Source organism: Panicum virgatum, chromosome 5N (assembly GCF_016808335.1).
Source record: "Panicum virgatum strain AP13 chromosome 5N, P.virgatum_v5, whole genome shotgun sequence".
NCBI classification, from domain to species: Eukaryota; Viridiplantae; Streptophyta; class Magnoliopsida; order Poales; family Poaceae; genus Panicum; species Panicum virgatum.
The window spans coordinates 69,045,270-69,065,549 of record NC_053149.1 but is presented as its reverse complement, the minus strand read 5'-3'; the positions used below and the strand labels follow the sequence as shown (position 1 = coordinate 69,065,549).

The window sequence follows — 20,280 nt, the reverse complement described above, 5'->3', positions numbered from 1 at the left end:
AGCCAAACAACTTGTTTGCCCTTTGGGACTGGAAGTGCAAAAGATACATGCATGCCCCAACGACTGCATCCTCTACCGAGGCGAGTACGAGAATTTGGATGCATGTCCCGTATGCAGTGCATTGCGTTACAAGATTAGAAAAGATGATCCTGGAGATGTCGAGGGAGAGCCTCCCCGGAAGAGAGTTCCTGCGAAGGTCATGTGGTATTTGCCTATAATACCACGTTTGAAGCGTCTGTTTAGAAATAAAGATAATGCTAAGTTGATGCGATGGCACAAAGAGGAACGCAAGAAAGACTCGATGTTGAGACACCCCGCTGATGGGTCGCAGTGGAGAAAAATAGATAGAACGTACCCTAAATTTGATTTGGATGCGAGAAACATAAGGTTCGGTTTGAGTACGGATGGCATGAATCCTTTTGGTGAGATGAGCAGTGGTCATAGCACTTGGCCTGTGACTCTTTGTCTGTACAATCTTCCACCATGGCTCTGCATGAAACGAAAGTTCATCATGATGCCAGTGCTTATCCCGGGTCCAAAGCAGCCCGGAAATGACATTGATGTGTACCTAAGACCATTGGTCGAAGAACTCTTATTGCTCTGGGGCGATGAAGGTGTACGGATGTGGGATGAATACAAACAGGAAAACTTCAACCTACGAGCATTGCTGTTCGTAACGATCAATGACTGGCCTGCTCTTAGTAACTTGTCAGGACATTCGAACAAGGGATACAAAGCATGCACACACTGTTTAGATGATACCGATAATATATGGTTGACTCACTGTAAGAAGGTTGTATACATGGGTCATCGTCGGTTTCTTCCCATCAGGCATGCGGTACGAAAGAAGGGCAAGCATTTCAAAGGCCAAGCGGACCACCGAACAAAACCGATGCACCGTAGTGGTAAAGACGTCTTCAACATGGTAAAAGATCTAGAAGTTGTTTTTGGAAAGGGATCTGGTAGCCAACCTGTTCCGAACGAAAATGGAATGGCGCCCATGTGGAAGAAGAAATCTATATTTTGGGAGCTACCATATTGGGAAGTCTTAGATGTTCGTCATGCAATTGATGTGATGCACCTCACGAAGAATTTTTGCGTCAACCTGATAGCATTCTTGGGAGTGTACGGAAAGACAAAAGATACAGTAGAAGCACGTCAAGAATTGCAACGTATGGAAGAACGAGATGCCTTACATCCACAACAGCGAGATAATGGACGACAATACTTAAGTCCTGCCAGCTATACTCTTAGCAAGGAAGAGAAAGAAACCATGTTTGACTGCTTGAGCAGTATAAAGGTTCCATCTGGATACTCATCCAATATAAAAGGAATCTTAAATTTGGCAGAGAAGAAATTTACAAATCTCAAGTCCCATGACTGCCATGTGCTTATGACCGAACTTCTTCCGGTTGTGCTGCGGGGGATTCTGCCTGATAACGTCCGGTTAACCATCGTGAAGATATGTGCCTTCCTCAACGCAGTTTCTCAGAAGATAATTGACCCGGAGAATTTGATAAAGCTGCAAAACGATGTGGTGCAATGTCTTGTTGGCTTTGAGCTGATATTTCCACCATCTTTCTTCAACATCATGACACATCTTCTAGTGCACCTTGTCAAAGAGATTGATATTCTCGGACCAGTATTTCTACACAACATGTTCCCATTCGAAAGGTTCATGGGGGTACTCAAGAAATGTGTTCGTAATAGAGCTCGTCCAGAAGGGAGCATCGCCAGTGCGTACGGAACTGAGGAGGTCATTGACTTTTGTGTTGACTTTATTGATGACCTTAAACTGATTGGAGTCCCTGAATCGCGATATGAGGGGAGACTATCTGGAAAGGGTACATTAGGAAAGAAATCTTATGTCTGCACAGATGATTTCTCATTCAAGAAAGCGCATTATACGGTTCTTCAACAATCATCCTTGGTTGACCCATATATCGAGGAACACAAGAAAATTCTGCTCTCCAATTTCCCGGAAAAGTCTGAGGCATGGATTACACGTGAGCACATGAACACTTTCTGTAGCTGGTTGCGGAAGCATCTAATGCATAACATGGATATAAGTGAACAACTGTTCTTATTGGCTAGGGGACCATCTTGGAATATCTTAACATACCAAGGGTACGAGATAAATGGAAACACATTTTATACGATAGCCCAAGATAAAAAGAGTACCAACCAAGATAAAAATTTCACCTAATATATTTTTGCATGGTCAAAATAACAAATATGATTTCAAAAAAGTTAGATATTTCATTGACCCAATCACTTGAATGAAAATTAATTATTTTTGTTGCGTGTATCAAGTTTATATAGAGATAATAAGAAATTTTGTTCCATAATTTTTGGAATCATAATTTTATTATCTGAATTAACATATGAAAGCCAATTTTAAATGAGAAGTAAAAAAGAAACAAAAACAAACATAACATTAGGCGGGAACGAGGGAAAACGGGCCCCTTTTGTCCCGGGTGGTAGATCCACCCGGGACTAAAGGTGGGCCGCGGGCTGGGAATTTTCCCGGCCCGCCCAAAAACCCCTTTTGTCCCGGGTGAAGCCACCACCCGGGACAAAAGGTCCTTTTGTCCCGGGTGGTGGCTTCACCCGGGACAAAAGGGGGGGCCTTTTGTCCCGGGTGAAGCCACGACCCGGGACAAAAGGACCTTTTGTCCCGGGTCGTGGCTTCACCCGGGACAAAAGGCCCCCCCCATATATTTCCTTCCTCCTTCGCCCTTCTCCTAACACTTGGTTTCTCATCTCTGCGCCCGTCCTGCTCCCCCCACCGCGCGAGCCGATCGAGCACCGCCGCCATCGACGTCGCCGCCGCCCAGAGCCCCGACCTCACGCCGCCGCCCAGAGCCACCGCCGCCGCCGTCCTGCTCCCCCCACCGCGCGAGCCGAGCACCGCCGCCATCGACGTCGCCGCCGCCCAGAGCCCGCCCCGACCTCACGCCGCCGCCCAGAGCCCGCCCCGACCTCACGCCGCCGCCAAGGTGCTCAAATTTAGTGCAAAGAAGTAGTAAAACTTTTGCATCGTTAAGGGAGTTAGAGGTTCAATTTCGGCACCTCATATTTTTGTACAACAATATTCTTATGCAAAAATTTTATTGTGATTTGAGCAAGATATTAAATTCGTGACGATTTCTACTTTCATTTTGTGATGTTTTCAGATGTTTGCCACAGAAACTGGGCCCAAACTAGAGTCCATATGGATTATTTGCAAATATATAATGAAAATTTATAAATTGTCATAGATCCTGTCTATTTATGGCAGTTTTCGTAAATTTCACCAAAAATCTATCATACATTTAAGGATTTCTTGTAGCAGTAGAAATGAGTTATTTTTTGATTCGCTCCTTAAAAAAAAGGGGTGTTCCTACAAATTATTTTTGTAGTAGTGATAAAAGGGTACACTAATAAGTCTTTAGATAGATGAAGTTTGAACAGGGGTGAAAAGACATATACTTAGGGTTCCACAAATTACTACAGAATATCAACAACGGTATTATGTAAAAAAATGAATAAATTAAAAGAGAGAAACAGTAAAGATATCAGCAGAAGCAGTGATTTGACGACTAAAGTACTAATTAACCCAGTAACAGAGACTAAAGAAATACAATTATTTTGTTGCAATTGGGTTCTCCAACGGAGAGTTAAAGAAGATGATTCATTATGTCGATTCACAAAGCAAATAGCCTTCTCTCAATCTTGAGGGGAATTTCAAAATAGCATCCGTACGAGATCAATACAAACACAGGTACATCATAAACTGGCCCAGCTTAGCTGGCACATGCATGACTCTTCAACAAACGCGCACACATGCAAACAATTCTCCGTTACTTAGTCAAATGCTCGCAAATATGTGGATTATTTAGATAATTTTTTAAGGGTTTTATTTGTATTCATATTTTAGTTACGATGGACCCGCGACACACAGACGCGGAAGACGAACAGTTCTTGTTGAATATGATTGGCGAAGGTCAAGGAGATGTCGCTGAACAAGCTGATGATGGCAGCAATACCGACATATATTTGAATATGTCCGGTGATGGAATTGAGGCACCATCTATTCAGGATGACGCTGCTGCTGAACAAAGTGCTAATGTACATATCACAACTATAATTATTTGTAGTGACAATCATATTTTCATCTGAATCTATATGAATACTATGAATGTTTTTTTATAGCCGTCTGGATCATCGTCGCAGCAGAAAAAGACGAAGCGAGGCCCAACAAAAAAACTGGAAGGGCGGTTCATTATAACGGAAGTTGGTCCAGATGGCGAACCGATCGCTCCAGAAGCTGCCGCCAAAAAATTCATAAGACAATCCGGATGTATTGTCAGGGACCACATCCCGATCAGCTTCAAGCTCTGGAAAGCTTCCAATCCAAGCGAGGAACGGGATGCGGTACCCGAAAGAGAAAAAGAATGGTGCTGGCGGGAGCTTAAGAAAAACTTCACGGTTCCAGCTGAATCCGAAGAGATATGCAAGCGCTGGACCCTGAGTAAGATGGCCGAACAACTGCGATCATTCAAGAAAATTTTGACGAAGAAATATATCAAGACCGGGACCACACCCGTATTTACCGGCGAGCTCGAAAAGCTCAGGGGTCACTGGGATGCATTTGTGGAATACAAGTCTTCAGAGCTTGGGCTTCAAAAGGTGCAGAAGGCCAAAGACAACGCCTCGAAGAAAGTGTACCATCACACTCTAGGCCAAGGAGGCTACAAGCTTGCAGTACCCAAATGGGAGAAGATGGAGCAGGATCTGCTTGACAGAGGCATCCGACCTGCGACCATGAACTGGCCTGAAAGGTCAAGGACCTGGTTTTATGGTCACGGGGGAAGCTTGGACCCAATGACTGGTGACTGCATCTATGGGCCAAACATCCAGCGAGCAGCCCAGAGACTACAGGAGGCCATACAAGCAGCGGCCGAGGGAACATTCCAGCCAGATAGAGAGAGGGACGAGCTGACTTACGCCCTTGGGAATCCAGAGCATCCGGGCCGCACAAGAGGCAAAGGCGTGGTTCCGTGGAAGTATGGGTTCAGGGATTATATTGATTCATATAGAAGCCGGCAAAGAAGAAAGAATGATGAGCGGGAGCACCTGCGAAGGCTAGAGGAACGGCTCATGTCACACGATCAAAGACTGGAGGAAGAGGTACAACGCCAAGTGGCCGTAGCAATGAGCCAGCAACAGCAAGCGCAAACGTTGCCTCCAGAGCCTAGTGTCGCAGCCGATCACCTGTCTCAGCGGAAAAGTAGCTGCGCTTCCACAGACGTCGCCGCTGCCGAGCCCACGGGGATCCAGGCCGCAGTTGAAGCGTCGGCCCCGCAGCGATTTCCAGTGGATGAGATCACCCACCGGACACCTTGTGACCTGCAGACTGCCGTTAAGAACTTAATGTTCACTGTTGCGTACGGTACCGCCATGCCAACCGAACCAGGCGACGTGTACCACGGGCAGCAAATTCCGCCTAGATACACAAGAGTTGGCGTGGAGCAGGTGTGCCAGGGTTGGGAGACGCTCGAGCTTGATATTCCTGGAGGCGATGGGGAGAGGACACTAGCAGAAGCCATTCATGGCTACATCCTATGGGATAAGCGCTACATTGTCCTAAAGTCGGATGATCAAACACCAAGACCGGCATCTCAGCATGCCTCTCCAAGACCGGCATCTCCGCAAAACTCCCCAAGGGCAGCACTGTCTCGGCAAGGTTCACCGGCACATTCTCCATCACCATCATCTCATGCGCCGATGAACACTCAAGCGTCACCGTCGCCTCCATGGTCACCCCCTCCGCCGCCGGCAAAGAAGCAGAAACGGCCGCCGGCAAAGAAGGTAGCTGCACCGGCTAGGGAGCCTCCAAAGAAGAAGGAAAAGAAGAAGAAAACCAAGGAGGCTCCTATTAAACCCTGGGACATGAGCCTTGAAGAATGCGATCGGATAACTCAAGAAAGAGTTAAAGAGCACTTCAAGCCGAAGCCGAAGCCGGAGCCCGAGAAAGTGATAAATCCGATAGATTTGAAATTTTTTAAGGGAATGTGCGAAGCAAATAAGAGAAAATTCATTCCGAGAGACCCCCCTTCAGACTACGAACGCACAATTATCAAAACTACTGAGAAAAAGAAGAGACAATCAAAGTCGTCGTCGTCCGACGTTCCACAGCTCGGAGCCCAAAAGAAACAATCAATAGAGCCTCTCGTAGTGGGACAGACGACGCAAGAACAAGACTTTGTTACATTTCTGAAAGAATCAAACCTGACGGCCGCTCAGATTGCAGGGGGAGAAGATATTCCAAAGGCCGATGTGGTCGTCAAATGGACGTTTGAGATCGGCAAAACTCTTGTACCCCCCGAAGTAGTGTCTGTGCTTCCAACGCAAATGTATAAGCTGCACCAGCACTACATGCGTGCGATGGCCGATTGCATCTTCATGCAGGGCGCAAAGATTAAAGATGATGATTTCTTACGGGGGGAGGCCATTCTATGGATAAACTGGGAAGAAATTTACCAACTATTCCATCAGGAGGCCCTCGACATCTCTATGGTCGCCTTGTGGGTTCTGTAAGTATTTTACTCTCCTTACGTATTGTTTTGCATGATCTCAACATACTGATCTCTTGATTTATTCGGTATCATGTAGAATGGAGATACATACTTGCAGAAGAAAGGGATACTCTCACCTCGGCTTCATCGACCCAATTACTTGTAATTGGAGGCTTCTACGCGACAATACCGATGAGATATTCCAAATGTTGTTCAAGTACATAAGCGTTTATCACAACAAGCAAATGATATTGTTTCCTTACAACTTTGCGTGAGTGATTCCTTCCGTCTAACTCTTTCTATTCTGTAATCGAATTGTTTAAACCTTAACTACCAAGAACTGCCTCCGTATAATCTTGCAGTGAACACTGGATCCTAATTGTCATAATTCCCGAGAAGAGCCTACTCGTGGTTATGGACTCATTGAGGAGACCTCCAGAACAATACGAAAATCTTCTTAACATGATGAAAAAGTAAATCTACCACTACTCCGTCGGTGACTGATAATTTGAATCACTTTGTTACTTGACTATAATTGTTCTAATCATGCACAGGGTTTGGAAAGAATTCGCTAAAAATCATCCAGGCAAATTTGACAAGGAATTGAAGATCAAGACAGATTTTCCGGTACGCGCTTGGATGATTCGTTGCACGATTTATTAGTTTTATTATATATTCATGTAAATACCTGATAATTTCTTCTCTCTTAAAGTGTATGAGGCAGAAACCAGGCACTGTATTGTGCGCATACTATGTATGCGAGAACATCCATGGTCTGGTAGGTCCTCCAAAGGGCTGGACAGATTGGGAGGAGGAAGTAAGTAAAAAAACTTGTTAATATTTGAACTCGTATTTTAATTAGTCGAAATTAATTATCCCCTTTTTCCATAGGTCGGGGAGATGCGCGATAAACTCATACCGGAGGAAAAGGTTATGGCGATTCAAGAACAATTCTCCGGATTTATTGTTGAGCAAGTCCTCGATCCAAAAGGCGAATTCTACTATGATGGAATATCTAATATTGACAATCACAGTAAATATGACAATATACGCGTATATATGTAATTAAGAACGAATATAACTATGTAAATATATATGTGTGTCTATGTATTAAATTTCTATTTATGAGTATGTATGTATGTATTAAATTTCCAAAAGGCAAATTCTACTATGTAATTAAGAACGAATATACCTATGCAAATATGATGGAGTATGTATGTATTATATATATAAGCACTCCAATAATATATATGTGTATATATATATATTTATATAATATTGGTCCTAGACATTTTCATATGTAAAGGAATTCACATGTATAGATATGTGTATACATATATATATAAGTGAATTAATTTATATATGAAAACTATCTAGGACAAATATTATATAAGTAACTATATATATATGTATATATTAGTGGAGATCATACACACTGAATTCCAATACATAAGTTTAATTGAAATGCAAAAGTATAATTGAAATAGAAAAAGAATCGAGAAAAGAAAAACATGAAAAAAAAAGAGACCTTTTGTCCCGGTTGGTAACACCAACCGGGACAAAAGGGTGCGCCAGCCACGTGGGCGCTGGCTGCACCTTTTGTCCCGGTTGGTGTTACCAACCGGGACAAAAGGTCCTCTTTTGTCCCGGTTGCCACAACCGGGACAAAAGGGCACCCCCTTTTGTCCCGGACAGGCGTTCCCGGTTGGGAAACCGGGACAACAGCGGTTTCCCAACCGGGACAAATCAACGTTTTTGTAGTAGTGTCTTCATCAATCGGACAGGACTGGGGCGTGTGAAAAGAATAAAGCGGGAATGTAGAGAAGGATTTGGATCAACCGTAGGTTGTATTGATGCACTGTATATATACATGTTTACAAGAGAGCTCTAGGCTAACGGACTCAGCTAGATTACAGGAGCCGCGGGTGAGCCATGCAGGGCGTGGCGAGCGCGCGCGCGCCTTGCGGGCGACGCCGAGCGGGGCGCGCGTGGAGCCGTGCGGAATGGAGCCGAGTGGAGCGCATCGTCCGCGAGGCGGGGAGCGCGTCGCGACCGCGTCGCTCAGGTACATGAGTTCCAACACCCCCCCCCCGCAGTCTCAGCTCGTGGAACCGACGCAGAGACTGGACCGGAAGTCTTCAAACAACGCCGTCGGCAGACCCTTGGTCAATATATCCGCGAACTGACGGGCGCTCGGAATCTGAAGAACGCGAAGTTCACCAATGGCTACCTTCTCCCGAACGAAGTGGATGTCGATCTCGATGTGTTTGGTTCGCCAGTGATGGACGGGGTTGCGAGCCATGTACACACTGGAGATGTTGTCGCAGTAGGCCACCATCGCCTTCGGAACGGCGTAGTGAAGCTCGCCAAGAAGTTGTCGAAGCCAAGAGCACTCAGCCACCGCATTGGCGACGCCACGGTACTCTGCCTCCGCGGATGATCTGGAGACGGTTGTCTGTCGCTTGGAAGACCACGAGATGAGCGCGTCGCCGAGGAAGACCGCGAACCCAGAAGTAGAACGGCGGGTGTTCGGGCATCCTGCCCAGTCGGCGTCCGTGTACGCGGTGACCGTTGGTGACTTGGCAGCATGAAGGTGAAGCCCGAGCGTCGTCGTTCCCTTGATGTACCGAAGGATCCGTTTGAGCATCGCACCGTGACACTCCATGGGCGCATGCATGTGCAAACATACTTGCTGAACGGCGTAAGATATATCGGGCCGAGTCAGTGTCAAGTATTGCAGTGCACCGGCCATGCTTCTGTACCAGGACGCCTCCTTCATGGGCACGCCGTCGCTGCTGGAGCACTTGGCCTTGGAGTCGGCCGGGGTGGTTGCTGGCTTGCAGTTGGCCATCCCGGCGCGTTCCAAAATGTCGAGAGCGTAGGCGGTCTGTGAGAGAGTGAATCCGTCAGCGGTGCGGCGAACATCCACGCCAAGGAAGTAGCTGACGGGGCCCATGTCCTTCACAGCGAACGCGGACTTGAGGTTGCCGATGAGCTGATGAAGCAGCGCCGGCGTGGAGGCAGACATGATGATGTCGTCGACGTACAATAGGAGATATGCCATGGACGCGCCCTGGCCGTAGACGAACAACGACGAGTCGGAGCGAGACTGCCGGAAGCCGAGCGAGATGGCGTGTTCCGCGAACCTGGTAAACCAGGCACATGGTGCTTGACGGAGGCCATAGAGTGAGCGGGAGAGAAGGCATACGGCGTCCGGCTGGTCCACGTCCTCGAACCCCGTCGGCTGCTGGCAGTGAACGAGCTCCGAAATGTTGCCGTGGAGGAACGCGTTCGAGACGTCAAGCTGGTGAGCGGGCCAGTTCTTGGAGGCGATCAACGTCAAGACGGTGCGAATGGTCGTTGGTTTGACGACGGGGGAGAAAGTTTCGCCGAAGTCGATCCCCGGCCGCTGATGAAATCCACGCACCACCCACCGAGCTTTGTAGCGCTCGAGAGTGTCGTCGGAGTGAAGCTTGTGTTTAAACACCCACTTGCCGGTGATGACCTGCGCGCCAGAAGGTCGAGGGACCAGCGTCCAAGTCTTGTTGCGTTGGAGAGCGTCGAATTCCAACTGCATGGCCTGGCGCCAGTTTTCGTCCTTGAGAGCTTCACGGACGGAGCGCGGGAGGGGTGACATCGCCGGCGCGGTGCTCGCGAGGGCGTACTTGGGGTTTGGCTTGAGGATGCCGGCCTTAGCACGCGTCACCATGTGATGCTGTGGTGGTTGCGTTGCTAAGCGCATCTCGACAGGTGCGGGCGTTATCGGTGTGGGCGAGGTTGGCGTTGGCGAGGGGCCGGAGTCGCGCGACGGACGCAGGGCCGGCGTGGTGGGGACGTGTGGCGTCGGTGGCAAGGAACCGGTGGCAGCCGAGAACGGTGACGCCGCCGCTAGTGGGGATGCAGGGACGGCACAGTACACCCGGCGGTGAGGGCGCGCGGGCCCCGGCGTCGTCGAGGTGGTTGGAGCGTCGTCGTCGGTGTGCACAGCCGTGGGTGTAGACGTCGTTGGCGTGCGTGGGGACGTCGCATTCCGGAACGGGAAGACGTTCTCGATGAAGGTAACATGACGCGAGGTGTAGACACATCGCGTCTCGATGTCGTAGCAACGGTATCCACGGTGGTCGCTGGGGTAGCCGAGGAAGACGCACGCCACGGAGCGCGGGCTGAGCTTGTTCGCCGTCGTTGGCATGACGTTGGGGTAGCAGAGGCAGCCGAAGACGCGAAGCTCGTCGTACAGAGGTGGTGCGCCGAGGAGAAGCTGGTGTGGCGTCATGACACCCGTGGCACGGCAAGGGCGCCGGTTGATGAGGTATGTCGCCGTGTTCAAGGCCTCCGCCCAAAGAGAACAGGGAGCTGCACTGTGAATTAGTAGCGTGCGAACACAATCGTTAATTGTACGTAAGATCCGCTCGGCCTTCCCATTTTGCTGTGAGGTATAGGGACAAGAGAGGCGGAAGCAGGTGCCCTGTGCAGCAAGGAAAGTGCGCAAGGCGTGAGTGTCAAACTCGCGTCCGTTGTCAGTCTGGAGGGCAAGAATGGGCAGCTGAAACTGAGTATGAACGTAGGAGAAAAAGGTGCGAATGACGTCCTGGACATCAGACTTGTTGCGAATAGGGAAAGTCCATATGTAATGAGTGTAGGCATCAATCAAAACAACATAGTACTTATAACCCGAATTGCTGTAAGCTGGAGATGTCCAAACATCGGAATGCACTAGCTGAAAAGGGAAATAAATGGGTGTATCTGAAGAAGCAAAAGGCAGCCTAACATGTTTGCCCAGCTGACAATGATGGCACGAGTGAGCAGCTGATTTATTACACTGGAAATCAAAGGACTGGAGAATCTGATGGAGAGCGCGCGAGCCTGGATGCCCAAGGCGGTTGTGCCACAGCTCCACCGTTGGTGACGACGAGGCAGTGAGAGCTTGGTGCTGTGGCAGCCGCATAGGGTAGAGGTCGCCGGAGGTCTCACATCAGAGCATCACCGTTTGAGTGGCCAGATCCTTGACAGAGAAACCGACGGGATCAAATTCAATGGAGACATTGTTGTCACGGGTTAGCTGTTTGACTGAGATCAGATTCTTAATCAGAGAAGGAGTAACAAGAACGTTATGGAGATGCAGAGAGGAGGATGATGTAGGAATGGTGGCGTCGGCTGTATGTGTGGCAGGCAACCGTGCGCCATTTCCGACAGTAACAAAGGAGGGAAAGGGAAGAGGCCGAGAGGAGGAAGTGATACCGGAGGCGGATGACATGTGCGAGGAGGCACCGGTGTCGAGGTACCAATCTGCAGAGCTTGGCGGCTGGGTGGCGACGCCGGCGTTGTTGAGGGCGGCGTAGAGGGCGCTGGTGTCCCAGGCTGACGCGCCGGAGGAGGAGGAAGAGCCCGGCGCGGGAGAAGGTTGGTGGTGTGCCATCATCGCCTGTTGGGCAGGGAACGGTGGACGGGGGCCCAAGACGCCAAAGGCAGGCACGCGGAAGGGCATGCCCCAGGCCTGGATGAGTCCAGTCCAGGGGTTGAAGTTGCCCATCCACGGAGCTGGTGGGCGCTAGGAGGCACCGCCTGTGCCGCCGGAGGGCGCGGATCTGCCGTTGGGACCGCGGCCGCGACGCTTGTTCTTGGTGCGGTAGCCGCGGTTGCCACCAGTGTCGCCGCCGGAGGAGCCGCCAGTGCCAGAGGAAGGGGCCCATGGCCAGAGGAGCCCCCGTGAGAAGCGGATCCGCCAGAGTTGGCGGGACCGCCGTGGCCGGCGAGGAACGCCTGACCGGCCTCTGTTTTGTCATCGTGCTTCAGCTGGAGTTCCTCAAGGGCGAGGAAGGAGCGCGCGCTCTGGAAGGTGTGGGGCGGGCGCCTGGAGGTGATCACCGGCTTGACGTGGCGGTACCTGGGGTTGAGCCCGCGGAGAAGGTTGAGCACTTGGCTCGTTTCCGAGACGGGCTGGCCGATGTCACGAAGTTTGTCGGCGAGGCGCTTGAGATGGGAGGAGTACTCGTCGATGCCGGCGTCGCCTTGCGTGATGGACCGCAGCTCGGTCTCGAGGAGGACAGCGCGGTGCATCTCGTTGTCGTGGAAGAGATCCTCGACGGCGCCCCAGAGGGTGAACGCGGAGACGCGCGGGCGGTAGACAATGTTGAAGACACTTTTGTTGACGGTGGTGTAGATCCAATTGACGACCGTCTGGTCGATCTGCCGCCACTCGGCGGTGCGCTGAGCCATGGGCGGCGCCGAGCGGACGAATTCGTCGAGGCCGAACTTCCCAAGGACAGACTCGAAGAGGCACCGCCATTGCTCGTAGTTCGCGGTCGGCAAGTCAAGGAGAACGGGAACGTGGGAACGGATGTTCACTTGCTGCACGACGGCGGCAGGAGCGGGCTGTGGTGCATCCGGTAGGAGGTTGGAGGAGGCAGAAGAGCTGGAGGAGGAGGAGTGCGCCGGCGACGACATGGCGGCGCGGTGCGCAGGAAAGGGGGAGAGCGGAAGCTAGAGAAGAGGATCAAAGGTAACTGATACCATGTAGAGAAGGATTTGGATCAACCGTAGGTTGTATTGATGCACTGTGTAGTATATATACACGTTCACAAGAGAGCTCTAGGCTAACGGACTCAGCTAGATTACAGGAGCCGCGGGTGAGCCATGCAGGGCGTGGCGAGCGCGCGCGCCTTGCGGGCGACGCCGAGCGGGGCGCGCGGAGCGTGAAGCACGTGGAGCCGTGCGGATCGAAGCCGAGTGGAGCGCGTCGTCCGCGAGGCGGGGAGCGCGTCGCGACCGCGTCGCCCAGGTACATGAGTTCCAACAGGGAAACAAAAGGGCTTGCACGTACTGTTGGGTTCACAGCTAGCTGATGCTGATTGCACCTCGGCCTCGCCCTCGGCCTCCACACGTGTGAGGGCCACCGTGCGGAACGCAAGTCCCTTTTGCTTTGCGATGTCTCGTTCTGAATTCCTCTTTAATTTGCACGAATCTATCGAAAATTCTCGGGGCAAAAAAAAAAAAAAGAAATATGAAAGAGTGGTACTCAGTCTTTGAAAAGAAATAAAGAATGGTACTCCAAGCATGGAAATGCATTACATTTAAATTTATCCTAAGTAAAAAAATAACTTGATTTTTAACTGCCCCTAGGTGTACCTTTCGATAATTGTAAATCATTCGTGGGGTCGAAGAATATACCAAATTAAAGATAAGGTTGTGAATCGAGCAATAGTATTCAGAATAATTAGAATTGTCGCGTCACTTGATTATCGCGCAAGAGAAATGCGATGAGATCGTCACATTTATGTATAACCCCCGGAACGTATAATAAATTAAGAAGAAGGTTATTAATCGAGCGAAACTATTCGGAATAACTAGAATTATTGCGCCCGCGCAAGAGAAATGTGACACAACATTATGTATTATGATGGCAATAATGCCATGTACGTATCATTGTATCTTGGCTACCACTGCATCTGTGTGTGCACTGAGTGCGTGGATTATATCGTCGTCGTTGCAGGTATTGATGATGGTGTATTGTATATGCGTGGCTCGTATTATACACGGGTCCTGCTGGCATTAATTTTCTAGCTAATAGTAATAATCTATACGCAGCTCGATGGTGCTTTTGTTCGTTGCGTTGTCGATGGATGGATCATGCTTGCATATCGGATGGTCAGGATCGATGATGATTAGGGCATGTTTAGTCCGCGAAAATTTTTGGGTTTGACTACTGTAGCACTTTTGTTTTTATTTAGTAATTAGTGTCCAATCATATACTAATTAGGCTCAAAAGATTCATCTCATCATTTCCTCCTAAACAGTGCAATTAGTTATTTTTAAAATTACATTTAGTGCTTCATGCACGTGTCCAAAAATTTGATGTGACGGAGAATGTTGAAAATTTTTAGGAACTAAACTGGCCCTTATTTACTTTGAGAGCTAGCGGCCGGGGAAGTTACCGCTGCGGTTTCATTCCAATCTGCCATGATGGCGAATGCATGATCGAGTAAATCCGATGCATCCGCAACGGCAGGCGCTAGCTCTCTTTATTATTAGCTGAGATGCCTGCCGCTTTCCTCATCATGGAAAGCTCACTTGGACGCTAGCTAGAACTTGGCCATCAGATCAACCACACTCCTATATAGGCTATAGAAGATGCGTTAGGGCAGTCCTAATGCAGACTCCACTCATAGAGTCTAAGCCTCAAAGACTCCATCACAATAAACTATACTTCCCAATGCAAAGTGTGTTACTTTAGTTTATGTGACCCACTTGTCTCTCACACATTTATTCTTGATTTGCGTGAAGAATTGGAGTCTAAATAAGACTTAGAGTCTCGATTTCTCTCCCTCTCTCTTCCATAAATATAATGCCACATTAGCAAAACACAATAAATAAGAGTCTTAGACTCCATAGTAGAGTCTGGATTGGGACTGCCCTTAGCAGCTACTACATACATCCCTCTAGCTAATTCACCATTACGAATAATTGCAACTGAAAGTATGGTGGTAGCATCGTCGCATCAATCATGCTGAAATGCTGAAATCTGAAGAAACAACGTTGGGATTATGAAAGTAAGTCTTGGGAGCAAGCAGAAATTGCTCTCTATTTTTCAAAAAAAAAGAAGCAGAAATTGCTCTGCTCGTCGTTGCTAGTTTTTTCATACGACGATCTTTGCAGACAGCAGCAGGGTTTCCCCACGGGATCCAAAATCCTTGGGCACTTTGAAGTCGTTGATGGCCTTGATTAGGCGCGCGCAGAGGATCGGGCTGGATGGGGACAAGTCTCTCGCTCGATCGAATCTGCCCAGTCGATCGAAAGCACTCAAAGCTACGCAACGAAAGATCGCCATGGGGCTGCCATCTTCCATCATTGTGTCCATCCATCCATCCAGCACGAACAACAATAATCATGCTATTTGACCATTTTCTTTCCTCTCTAGTGCATTGATAACATTACTTGACAATGGTTACAAAGTATTAGTAGTCAAGTTGATATACCCCCAACTATAAACAATTATCATGAAGGATCACAAAATTGCTGTATTGTATTGCAAATAATTTTATTGATTATTACTAATCAAATACCAATGTTGTCTTGTGAAGCCTTTCTCAATACGAACCTGCACTGTGGTCCAAACAGACAAAAGGATAACGCCCCTGTCTATTCTACACGAAGACGACGGCACCCTCCGAAAGGCCATGTCTGCTGCTTTTTTTCTATTAACTTACATGACCAACACACCCGCATTCTAATCCCACATCTCCATTTCTAATCCTCCACACAATAAAACAAAAAAAAAACACGATGCTTACTTAAACCGTACCACACGTCCACACCCAACCCAACCCCAACCCCAACCCCAACCGATAGTATAAACCCAACCCAGCAAGCAAGCCTGGAAGGACCAACCGCAACACAGCAAGGCGGAGGCGAGCGCGCACGCGACGGCGGTTCAGGCGTGTGAGGCGCACGGCGTCAGCTGCGGCCGCATTTAGCGAGGGGGGAAAGGGGGCCGACCCCGAGCGGAGCCCCCAACCCCAACTCGACCCGGGAAGGAGAGAGGGATAGAGATTGGAGAGGCCGCGGCGGGGAGGGCGCCGGCAGCGGCAGCCGGAGATGGGGGAGGTGGCCGCGCTGCGCCAGCTCGTCGGCCAGGTGCAGGAGCTCTGGGACCTCTACGGCGCCAACGCCCACCCGCTCCCCAGGCAACAAAACCTCCCTCCCTCTCGTTCCCCTGGTTACCACTCCGCAGCGCTCCCTCTCTGCCTCTCCTTCTCGTTCGCGCCCTTCGTCTCCCTCCACCCGCTTCGCTCGGATCTGCTTGCGGCGGGGTTTACCCGGCGGGTGCCGCGCCAATTTGCTGGCCTCGCGAGTTGTTTCCGTTTGCTGATCTATCGGAATCGGATAGGCACCTCGGTTTTGTTCTGGGGAAATTCGGCCGCGCAGATCCTTGGCTAGTATGTTCAGCACGCATGCTGTCTCTTGCGTCTTCGTGTTGCACGCGCTTTACATTTCCGATTCCCTGTCTCCACGAATTTGCCTACATGTGTTGCCTACTTTGCTAGATTTGTCCGTCCTTCCCGGGTAACTTGGACGAACATGCCGTGCGCCGTAGAAATGGACAATCTCGTGACTCCTTTGATTTTAGGTTAGACTTGCTGTTACCAGTTAATTATTACCCGGTTTCCGCGGTCAAAGTTTTGGAATTACCCGGTCTCACGGTTTCCGTCGTCACAAGTTTTAGCATTGCCCCAGGCATAGGACAAGATTAATTACTCACACCCGTGGAATAGAGCACGAGAAAGTCCACAGCCCGATGTTATGCCTAGGGTATGTGACACCTATAATAATGTTAATAAATCCTGGTCAGTTTGACTTTTGGGGCGCGGTTCACAGCTTTGTTGGCAAGCGACCGAAACAAAGGAAACAGGGAATCGAGTCGTCTAGTGTGGAGTAGTTTTTAAAGGCGGACCTGGTAAACATGGTCACTAGGCTTAGCTGGAAGTGCGGCGGGAACATGATTAGTTGCGCTAAAGAATCCTTTCCACCTCCGAGGCTGATTCTGGCAATTTGGCTCTTATGTCACTGCTATTGTTCGTGTATGTTATATTTCTATGTCAAGCAATTCACGCTATGCTTCGTTATGCATTGTATGTGCCAATCTTTGCTAAATTGTACGGACATGTCACATGAAAGATTACATGCCAATCTTTTGCCCATAGATCCGTTTTTTCAATAAAGAACTCATACTCCGTAAAAAGTTTCAGTGGTGGTTGAATGTCTTCTTAGATTATTCTCTCAGTGCATTTCTTATTGAACCATAAAGAATATCATTCATTCCCTTCATATAAAATCCAGTTTGTTAAGTTTACATTTCCCCTTACTATAGGATGTATGATTCTCTGAATAGCAATTCTAGTCCTGCTGAAAACATATGATTGACTTTGTGTGGTATAGCTTTGGTTTAATCAGGTTCCCTCTAATTACCATGGCAAATATTATAAATTTTATATCTATGCTTTAGAACGGCATGATGGATATTGGTGGGAAAATGGATGAGAAGCCTGATAGTTGTGCAGTATAGAAAGCCAACCAGTCAATCTGTTTGTATTTCTCATTCAACAAGCTGGAGAAACCATTTCGATGCTCTTATCTTTTGTGCGTTGCTACACCTACATGAATGGATCATACATGCAGTCCTTTTTTTGGTATGTAACTACATATGCATGAATGAATTGTACATGTAGTTGGCAATTTTGTTGATATGCAACTGTACATAAAAATGTATTTTGCTAACATGGCGCTTTTGTACCATTATTCCCATTTTTGTCTAAAAGAAGTGCTCAAAATTTAGTCTGGGAGGTGGAGCCATAGTTTCGTCTTTCCTTTGTGGCTAGCCAAAATTTCTTGTTCAAGTGCTTTACAGAACATTTTTCCCCATAACTAAGGTGGACTGATTGGGCTTATGCATGTTTTACAGATGGTATTTACTTGACTTTGAACATGGTTCAATCAAAGATGATTATTGTGGAGGACGGACTGGATACAACTCGGAATTACTGAAGATCATGGAGACTAACCAATCTCCTCCTCGCAAGCGACTGCGGAGAGATCGAAACCGCGAGAAAGAGCTCTGCTCAAACACAACTGCGGTAATGCAACAGGAGATTTGGAAAGAGTTCCCTGAAGATCTATTTGAAACTGTCATTACAAGGCTTCCAGTTGCTGCAATTTTTCGATTCCGCACTGTCTGCCGAAAGTGGTCTTCTCTTTTGGGCTCAGACAGTTTCTCTCATCAGTACTCTGAAGCTCCACATGGACTGCCATGGTTCTATACAATCACCCATGAGAATGCAAACAATAATGTTGCAATGTATGACCCTTCACTGAAGAAATGGCACCACCCATCTGTTCCTCTTGCTCCTACAAAGATAGTTATTCCAGTGGCATCTGTGGGTGGCCTTGTCTGTTTATTGGATCTGAACCACAGGAATTTCTACATTTGCAACCCTCTTAGGCAATCACTCAAGGAGATCCCACCCAGATCAGTCCAGGGATGGTCAAGAGTCGCAGTAGGGATGGTGTTGAACGGAAGAAGTTCTAGTCATGGCTACAAAGTAATGTGGTTAGGAAATGATGGGACTTATGAAGTGTATGACTCTACAAAGAACATGTGGTCTTGTCCAGGAGTTTTTCCTACAAGCATCAAACTGCCACTTGCTCTGAATTTCAGGTCACAGCCTGTGGCGGTTGGCAGCACGCTATACTTCATGTGTGCAGAACCAGATGGTGTTTTGTCATATGATGTAAGCACAGGGATTTGGAGACAGTTTGCCATCCCACTGCCACTGCATCTGACTGACCACACACTTGCCGAGTTCCAGGGAAGGGTCATGCTTGTGGGTCTGCTGTGCAAGAATGCAGCGACCTGTGTCTGCATATGGGAGTTGCAGAAGATGACTCTCCTCTGGAAGGAGGTGGACAGAATGCCAAATATCTGGTGCTTAGAGTTCTACGGTAAGCACATGAAGATGACATGCCTGGGCAACAGTGGTTTGCTCATGCTCTCCTTGAAGGCAAAGCGGATGAACCGCCTTGTTACGTACAACCTTTTGAAAAGGGAGTGGCAGAAGGTTCCTGATTGCATGCTCCCATGCAGCCGCAAAAAGCAGTGGATAGCATGTGGCACAGCATTTGATCCGTGCCCCTCTGCCTTGGCCTGACAGGTCTTTTACCTTCTTCAGCGAAGCATGTTGAAATTTTAGCAATTTCATATCATTGGCCAATGTTTAGATATTTCTATGTTGCTGTGACTAGGTTCTGTGTTGCACACAAATCCATGGCACTGTGGTTTCTTTTCACGCTCAAGCAATCGAACTGTTTTTTTTATCACCTATCAGAATTTGGGTCGGGAAGCTACGATGTCAACTGGGCAAGCTGACCTGAATATGTTCAAGGTTACTGTTGTCGAAGTTGGAATAGTTATGGTTTTTGTATGTTTGGTTATCATCTCGTTAAGTTTGTAATGTTTCTGGATGTGCATTCATCTGCCCAGAACTGAGTTTATATACAATAATAACCGGGATATTAATGTTTTGATTCTGGTGCACTGAGATGTAGTGGTACTTGTTAACATGGTGGCCTATGTTTCAGTTAGCCTGATACCTGTTGATTAGCTGAAAGCAGTTTCAGTTTGACGCATGAGATGTTTGGTGCAGATAATACGTATTCGGCAGCAGCAATTTTAAATCCATCAGCAGCTCCATGCCAAAGTTCATGATCTAAAGTGTAGAGTGTAGACCACACGAGGTGATATACACGATTATACAGTGCAAAGTGTCGTGGTAGCTGCTTATACGCTGCCAAAGTATCCCTGAATTAACCTTTTGTCATAAACAATTTAACAAGCGCTGCAGAATTCAGAAAATGCTGGAAAGCCCACTCTACAACTAATCCAAGCCATGGAATTGGCATGTAATCCATCGATTGATTGATAAAACGAGATGCTGTTCTACACGTTCAAGGAAAAAAGCAACTAAACGAAATGTATTTTCAGTTAGGGAGAAAAAAACACGCGTACTTTTTTACCCACTGCAACTGCAACAGAGATCAATTCACGGAAACAGTATAACAGCATAATTATAATTAACAGTTAAAAGAATGTGGAAAAATTCGCAATTGTGTCTAGGAGGCATATTTGTCATGGATTTCTTCAGCTCTTGATGCTTAAAGCATCTAGAACGAG

General features: G+C 48.2%; 1 protein-coding gene across 2 annotated transcripts; it reads left to right on the top strand.

The window, feature by feature from the left end:
* Positions 1 to 15,944: 15,944 nt before the first annotated feature.
* Positions 15,945 to 19,668, top strand: LOC120672246 (F-box only protein 6-like). Of its 2 annotated transcripts, none has more exons than XM_039952560.1 (2): positions 15,945 to 16,240; positions 18,016 to 19,668. In XM_039952560.1, exons 1-2 carry the CDS (start codon positions 16,152 to 16,154, stop codon positions 19,256 to 19,258), a joined length of 1,332 nt encoding a protein of 443 aa, XP_039808494.1. In that variant the 5' UTR covers positions 15,945 to 16,151; the 3' UTR covers positions 19,259 to 19,668. The 2 variants fall into 2 exon arrangements, with proteins under 2 accessions (XP_039808494.1, XP_039808495.1); XM_039952561.1 differs by lacking the exon at positions 15,945 to 16,240 and adding an exon at positions 16,275 to 17,743.
* Positions 19,669 to 20,280: the final 612 nt, after the last annotated feature.